General features: G+C 47.6%; 2 protein-coding genes across 2 annotated transcripts; both read left to right on the forward strand.

Moving 5' to 3' along the window:
• Positions 1–205: 205 nt before the first annotated feature.
• H6S33_005207 (uncharacterized protein) lies at positions 206–4957 on the forward strand (the record flags this gene model as incomplete). The annotated part of the gene is made up of 13 exons (XM_044836568.1): positions 206–400; positions 449–531; positions 594–695; positions 767–821; positions 878–1560; positions 1622–2865; positions 2920–3107; positions 3158–4062; positions 4118–4236; positions 4296–4555; positions 4615–4683; positions 4751–4864; positions 4931–4957. 13 exons carry the CDS (start codon positions 206–208, stop codon positions 4955–4957), a joined length of 4044 nt encoding a protein of 1347 aa, XP_044690420.1.
• Positions 4958–5764: 807 nt separating this feature from the next.
• On the forward strand, positions 5765–7415 carry H6S33_005208 (uncharacterized protein; the record flags this gene model as incomplete). The annotated part of the gene is made up of 4 exons (XM_044836569.1): positions 5765–6015; positions 6069–6239; positions 6305–6826; positions 6896–7415. 4 exons carry the CDS (start codon positions 5765–5767, stop codon positions 7413–7415), a joined length of 1464 nt encoding a protein of 487 aa, XP_044690421.1.
• Positions 7416–8390: the final 975 nt, after the last annotated feature.

The raw sequence follows: 8390 nt of genomic DNA on the forward strand, positions 1-8390 counted from the left end.
AGCCACCAATCACCACATGTCCTGAAACACACGAAGGGATAGTAGTCACATCGAGAAATTCTTGCCCGCACTTCTAGGGTTCAGATAGCTTCCCCGTAAGTATAAAACGCCCCAGACCCACTTCTCATATATCCACTTCCCATCAGTTTCCCATCCAATTCCAAAAGAACTCCTCATTCGATATATACTCACATAAAAAACTAAAATGATGCAGCCTCTTAATAGGCCTGCTCAGCGTGAGGAAGTCTCCATAGAGCTCACTGACCTCTCACGCTGCCCCAGCAGAGCTCCACCCCAAGGCATCCGCGCTGTGATACAAGATAAACGCGCCAAGCTAAATCGCGCCAAAATTGAACGAAGAGCTGGAGACGGTGTAGGTGGTGGGTCTGGGAACTATTTTGTATGTTAAACCTATCAATAGTGCGTTCAAGATGCTAACTAAAATAAGAGGGTTTTGAGGTATGGGACGGCTTTTGACTATGCTCTAATGAGTGTTGGAGCTGCTGCTGCGCTAGTTACCGGGATTGCATTGTAAGTCTGACGGATCAGCCCTGTGTGGTCAAATCATGAAAGATGCTGACCCGGTATTTTAGTCCTATCATGATCTTAGTTTTGGGCGGTTTTATCGACCAATTCTTCTACTATGCAGCTGAGGGGAACTCCGAGAGTTTTCTAAAAGAGACATCTAGTTTATGGTACGTATGCCTCTTACTTACCTCCAATACACTTTACCCAATCAAGAAACTCTGACCTACGAGTCCCATAGCCTCAAATTCGTATACATCTTCCTGGCAAGGTGGATTACAGGATTCATCTCAATGGTAAAGTTCCCCCCCTCCACCTTCGCCCCAAACCTCACTAACAAGCTGCTCCTCAGAGCTGTTTCCGCATCTCCTCAATGCGCATCTCATCTACTCTTCGGCTGGCCTATATTACCTCAATCTTCCGCCAGGACCTCACCTACTTTGACACGCTCGCCCTCAACCCCGTCATCGACACTGGCGCCGGCACTCATCTCAGTACAGACCACACCAATCCGGCCGTCCACAAGCCCGGCACTCCTGGCTCCGTCGCGGTCTCAATCACTTCGGTCACAAGCACTGTCCAAATGGGCATTGGCGAGCGCATCAGCTCAGTGATCCAATCCTTCGCCATACTCCTCGCAGGTTTCTCCATCGCACTTACGATTAACTGGCGCCTGACTCTTGCATCGTCGGCTGTCGTTCCTGTGGCTATTATTATTTACGGAATCACGATCCCGATTCAGGTCAAACACGATAAGAGGATCATCATGGCATATGCCAAGGCTGCAGACCTAGCGGAAGAAGTGCTATCTAGTATCCGCACGATTCAAAGCTTCAACGCAGAATGGGCGCATGCTAAAAAATACGACGAACTTCTGACTCGTGCCAAAACACAAGGTGTAAGAAAGGCGCCATTATCCGGACTACAGTGCTTTCTAGGTTCATTCATGATGTTTTCGGCATACACAATATGTTTCCGTTACGGGGCCAGCATGTTCATGAGCGGTAAAATTGATAGTCCTGGTGAAATAATAGTGTAAGTATCCCTGGCTTTTTCTGTATAAATTTATTGGTAGATTGATCATTGACACCTACAGTGTTTTCTATGCGGCGCTGTTCGGAATAGGGTCTTTTGCGGCTCTCGCAAGCCCGATTCAGGCCATGGCCAAAGCCTCCGCTGCAGCCTCAATCATATTCCAAGTGATTGATCGCCCCCCGCTGGTCGACTCTCTCTCTGATGAAGGGGAGTCTCCCCTCGAACTCCCGGCAGGTGACATTGAATTTCAGGGCGTCCAGTTCGCATACCCCGGTGGCGGGAACCGCGATAAATCTGTGGTTCTTGGGGGCAAAATCGGTTCACCGTCCTTAGATAGCCCGTATTTAGAAAATGAGGATGGAAGCTCAGGATGGGATGCTGAGGGGTTAACCTTGAGCTTCCCGCGCAACAAGACAACTGCAATAGTAGGTCCCTCGGGTGCGGGTAAATCCACGATTGTGGCGCTGCTAGAGAGATGGTATGAGCCGCAGATGGGCAGCATCTCAATAGGGAATACAGATATCGCGGATCTCAACCTACGGTACTGGAGAGGCAAAATTGGGTTTGTGACGCAGGAGCCATTTCTGTTCAACGACACGATCTATCAGAATGTGGCGTACGGACTACAGGGAACAATGTATGAAGGCGTGTCCGAGAGCGGGAAAAGGCAAATGGTGCACGAGGCCTGTGTCGAAGCGAACGCGGCCGAGTTTATCAATGAGCTTCCGGACAGGTATGATTCACTGGTCGGAGAGGGTGGTATCAAGCTCTCCGGAGGACAGAAGCAGCGGATTGCAATTGCGAGGAGCATCATCTCTAAGCCACCAATCTTGGTGTTGGACGAGGCGACCAGTGCCCTTGACCCAATTAACGAACAATTGATCCATAGGGCTCTTGAGACAATCTCGAAGGGTCGGACAACTATCATGATTGCACATCGTTTGTCAACCCTCAAGAACGCAGACAAGATCATTGTCCTCGAAAAGGGCAATATAGTTGAGAGCGGCACCCATACAGAGCTTATGGAGAACGCAGCCGGAGTGTACCGGGCATCAGTTGGTTTGCAGTCTTTGGTGATTGATACTCCAGATGAGGAAGATCCTTTCAGGGATCCAGAGTTGCAAGATGAAGAAGAAGACATAATCGTGATTCCAGCGGAGGGGGCGCGCCTTCTGGCCACAGAAGAACCTGTCACCACTAAATGGAAGAAGATGGGTATTTTTTCGCTCCTCTGGCTGATTTTGACGGAGCAGTCGAAACTGTGGCCGATTTATACGGCCGGCTTAGCTGGATCTCTTGGGTCTGGTAAGTTTCGAAGTCGTGCTTGTACTCGCGAAAATAAAGTACTGATTTATCTAGGAATCGCTCTCCCAATGTCAGGACTTCTGTTGGCGAGTTTCTTAATAACCTTTGATCTTGCACATGCTGGAGAGATGACCCTATTCGACAAGGCTAGCACTTTCTGGGCACATATGTTCATGGTTCTAGCTGTCGGTACCGGTCTAATGTGTTTCCTCATGGGCTACATGCTCACAAAATCCTCTTTTGTATGTAGACTCATTTTCACTTTCACTTAACCATTTCTAACACCCATCAGATCTCGGGCAGCCATTACCGTTCAGAGTACTTCCGAAATGTCATATCTCAGAAGATCCCCTTCTTTGACAGGTCTTCCAACTCTTCCGGTGAACTCACCTCTAAGCTCAATATCTACCCCGGCGCCATCCAGGAGCTCATCGGCACTCCCGCCGGTCTCGTGGTCTCCTCATTTGCGACCTTTGTCTCCTCTTGTGTAATTTCTATCTATATCTGCCCGAAGCTTGCAGGTGCCGTCCTCTTGGCCTGTGTTCCATTGAACCTCCTCGCGGGCTGGGCAAAAATTTGGATCGAGCGGCGATTCGTCAGCGACTCTATGGACGTGTTTGCGGAGAGCTCACAATTTGCAACGGAGGCTGTCGGGGCCTACAGGACCGTATCATCCCTCTGCTTAGAAAGGCCAATTGTACAACGGTTTAAAAAACTTCTGAGCGGCCATGTCAAGAAGCAATCCTTGAGGGTCTTGTGGTCCTCCGTCTTCTATTCGGCCACGGAATCATCGACAATTCTGGCTTCGGCCTTTACGTTCTGGTGGGGTGGAAACTTGATCATGCGAAAAGAGATCAGCGTTTTTCAGTTCTATGTGGTATATTTAACAGTGCTCCAAGGAGGTGATGCGATAAGCAGCATGTTCACCATCGCGAATAAAATGGCCCTAGCCATTCTTTCGGCGAACAAAATGTTTGAAGTTCGACCAGTTCAAGGTTTTAAACCGTTGGGTAAGCGGTTGAATCAGCATGAAAGAGGGGGTTGTACGATTGAGTTTAAGGATGTTGATTTCGGATATAGCGATAGAAACCTTAACGTCTTTAACGGCCTCAATTTAAAGATAGAGAAAGGGCAGTTTGTCGCGCTTGTTGGTCCTTCTGGGTGTGGGAAAAGCACAGTCATCAGTCTACTAGAAAGGTATATTCTTAGGACCCGAAGGTATTTCCGCTTTGGCGAGTCTAATGAAATACAGATTCTACGATGTCAGTAGGGGTCATATTCTCATTGATGGGCAGAGCTTGGCGCCAATGGACGTGGGGGTATATCGCAATGTAGTCTCGCTTGTTGCACAAGAGCCGACTATATACCAAGGTACCCCATAATCTAGACGCTTTTCGATCAATGGGTGCTAATATAAACTTATCACTCAGGAACAATTCGCGAAAACATTTGCATTGGCGCTGCGCCAAATGTTACTGAGGAAGAGATAATTCAAGCAGCGCGAGATGCCTATCTCCACGATTTTGTATCATCACTCCCAGATGGTTACAATACTCTCTGCGGAAACAGGGGAATTGGCCTCTCTGGAGGGCAGAAACAAAGACTGTCCATTGCACGTGCACTCATCCGAAAACCCCGGATTTTGCTTCTTGATGAAGCAACCGCTAGCTTAGACTCGGATTCTGAAAGGGTAGGACCGAACCCCGCATTCTCAGCTTGCTGAAAAACTAACTTAGCGTGAAACAATAGATTGTGCAGAGCGCGTTAGAAGGAGTTGATAGAGAAAGTCGTCAAATGACAATGATCGCTGTAGCTCATGTTTGTCTCACCTCTTCGAAGTAATCGTCCATTTTAGATAGTTGACTAATCCGCGGAAAACGTATAGAGAATTTCTTCTATCAAGAACGCGGACGTGATATTCGTTCTCAATGAGGGGAGGGTGGTGGAGAAAGGAACCCACGATACATTAGTCCGTAAGAGGGGAATGTATTTTGAAATGGTAAGAGTATTCGTAACCCCCACCTCAAATCCTGGCATTACTAACAGATATTTGAACGTGAAATAGTGCCAGGCACAGGCCCTGGATCGTTAGCCTATTATATTGTCGGAGGGTTCTTTATATATTTTCCTGTATTCCCTCATACATAAATGACTTGTTGCCTGTTTTTGTTAAATACCTTGTAGTATGTACATATAATTTATTTGTGGCGCTGGCCGATCAAACCTCGATGCTTTGTCTGGAACAAGATGCTCCAATGCTGTAATCCGGAAAAATAAAAAGACCGATAGTTATGTTATCGCGCGTTCAGCATCGTTGATTCTCCCGGAAGTATGTAATCATTTCGCCGAAGTTAATCCGCGCCGCAGCCACGGTTAACTAGCTCGGTAATCGTGGCACTCGATCATTACCGTGCCAAGAAAGTGGCCGTGATTGCTTTTTTGTATTTGGTAGGTAGACATGACCGGGGTAAATTATTAGATGTCTAGAGTTGGTACTTTGTAGTTAAGGTTTCTTCTGTGAATACTTACCTACTTAATGCAGCATGACTCCATCGACTAAAGCGCCATTCAATAATTACGTTCCTCCTACCAGGCACATACGAATACTCAACAACCACCGGCAGAAGCACCTACGGCGCACCGACCTCCGGATTCAACTAATCATCCATCCTGCGCCCCTGATTTAATTCATTTGGAGATTTCCCCGCACCCGCAGAGTTCTCCGCACTCTGCTAGATACCCGCAACTAGTAAGACAAAACAAGGCGAGTCTGCGACCATTACGGGTTAGATAAAGCTGGGCAGGTGGAACAGGCAAATAACCGTATACGTATATCAACGCGCTCGCCTGCTCTCTCTTTCCCATCATCCTTTCCCACAACCACCACTCTCAGCGCAAAATGGATGTCAAAGGCAAAGACACAGGTATATCGGAAGAGGATGCGGCGCGCATGGCAGCGCTTGCGAGCTATGTCCCTGATACAGATGAAGAGAAGAGGCTAGTTCGCAAGATTGACTTCTATCTAATGCCGATGTTGTGGATCATGTATATCATGAACTACATTGATCGTACCAACATCGGGAATGCACGAATCGCGGGAATGGGCGATGATTTATCGCTTGACGACCAAGAATATGCGTGGGTGCTAAGGTATGCCTTCCATATGGATCCAGAGAGATAGGGAGAGGCTAATTTGATGATAGTATATTCTTCTTTGGTTATCTTCTCTGCGAGGTGCCGTCAAATATGATTTTGTCGCGATCGCAGCCATCTATATTTTTACCGGGAATTATGCTGGTCTGGGGTGCACTCAGTGCCGTTATGGCCGTCAGTCATACTTATGGTGCTCTATTGGGCTTTAGATTTATTCTTGGGTATGCCCGCTTATTGGAATTTCTTTTGCTCCCTTTTTATTGATATTGATGTTGATGGCGAATAGATGCATTGAGTCTGGTTTCTTCCCAGGAGTGTTGTATCTGCTCAGTTGTTGGTACAAGAAAGGAGAGCTTGGGAAACGCTTCGCGATCTTCTATTCCGCTGCCATTCTGAGTGGTGCATTCGGAGGAATATTTGCAGGTGCAATCACTGGCCATCTGGATAACGTTCATGGTATCCATGGCTGGCGCTGGCTTTTCATAATTGAGGGAGCCGCCACCGTCGGAATTTCCTGCATTGCCTTCTTCGTTCTCCTAGACTTCCCAGCTACTACCAAGAAATTCACCGAAGCCGAGCGAAACCTTGCGGTAATCCGGCTGCTTCATGATGGAATGGATTCTGGCCGAACGGTGAAGAGGATGTCCCATAAAGAGGCTTTAATGTCTGCCGTTGTGGATTGGCGGACATGGGTGTTTACATTCTTGTTTATGATGGTTGCCGGAAGTGGAACAATTTCGTATTTTATTCCGACGCTGACCAAGAGCTTGGGATATGATACTGTAACGGCGCAATACATGACTGTTCCGTAAGTGCCCTTCAAGCACACAATCCCCACCCCTTGGATAATGACTGATGCCTTTGCTCCATGACACAGTATCTATGCAGTTGCCACAGTATCCTGCAACGTTCTAGCCTATTCCGCCGACCGCTTTGCTGAGCGTAGATGGCACGTGACCGTGGCTCTTTTTGTGGGATTCATCTCCTGTGTATTGACAGCAACAATCCCTTCCAATACTGTCCGCTACGTCATGATCTGTTTCACAGCCTCTGGCATCTGGTCTGCTCTCCCTCTGCTTCTTGCCTGGACTTCCAATACCGTTGAGCTCCCGGCCGAAAAACGAGCAGTCGTCCTCGCAATCGTCAACGCCTGCGGTAACTTCTCATCGGTATATGGATCCCGCATCTGGCCGTCATGGAATGCACCGAGCTATTCAGTAGGCTTTGGATGCACAGCAAGTTTCCTGGGAGCCGGTACGGTTCTGGCGGCTCTGATGCCGATCTTGCTAGCGAAGTGGAGGTATAAGATGACAGAAACAGAGAGAGGAATCGTAGAGGCTAGAGAAGATAGGGAGGAGCAGTTAGAGAATGCCGGCGAGAACTCGAGGACGGTATGATTGAATGACGGATATAGCTATTGTATTCCATGATTTATGATTGATTCTAGACATGTCAATAAAAAAAAGATCCTTGCAGCGAGTAGAACTTTGTCCAAGAATTATTATCCAAGCTGTTATCCGTGACGCCGTTTCGAGCACGCCCAGCCCTTTACGAACCCTGGATCAACTTGCCCGCTGGTCGGGCAGTTTGTTCGAGAATCGGTCATATGTGCCAGAAACTCAATAACTGGAGTCTGCGGCGGGATCAAGATAGGATTATCCATGAGGCATATATCACGAGTACGTGCGTGCTACTCGCAGCTGGATTGTGTAGAGACGAAGATTCCAACTATTGTTCGGGGGGTATGGTCTGGAGGGTGGTGAGGTGTGTAATTGATTGGATGAACTGTGATGTGTTGACATGAAGACGATGTGTTAGGTTTTCGTGCGGTTGAAGAGCGTTGACTTGATAGTTTGATCCGCAGGTGGGCTCTAACTAGGGAGCCTTCATTTCTCACCGACCAACCACAACCCCTTCTCACTTTACCACTTCATCGATGTATGCTTCTCTAGGCCTAACTAGATGTAGGGAGAGATCATGCTGGATAGAAACCCATGATGTGAGAAGGCGGATCATGATGTTTGACAATACCTTCATCTACCTCAAGATTTTGCAAGGTGAAGTTAAGTACTAGTGCCAGTTCTCGGCAAGTATGCCGGTCGGACGGAAAGGCTAAAGTGCGTGCTAGGCCTGTCAGCGGATAGCTTCATTTATTGACGCCGGACGAGTGGTACTAGTCGTCTATACAAGATTTATTATATATACTTGCATCCAGTTGAATCATGAATCCTATGAATCGACGCCAGCGATCGTTTAACTACTGTGGGTGCTTACTAAAATTGTGTTGACCAAGTTACGGGGTTCGTTAGGCGCATCCGCATAAATAATATCAGCGAAAAATGATAATCTGTGAAGTTTAAAAGGTGGCGAAA

The sequence above is a fragment of the Morchella sextelata genome (genome assembly GCF_020137385.1).
Source record: "Morchella sextelata strain SCLS chromosome Unknown scls_19, whole genome shotgun sequence".
NCBI classification, from domain to species: Eukaryota; Fungi; Ascomycota; class Pezizomycetes; order Pezizales; family Morchellaceae; genus Morchella; species Morchella sextelata.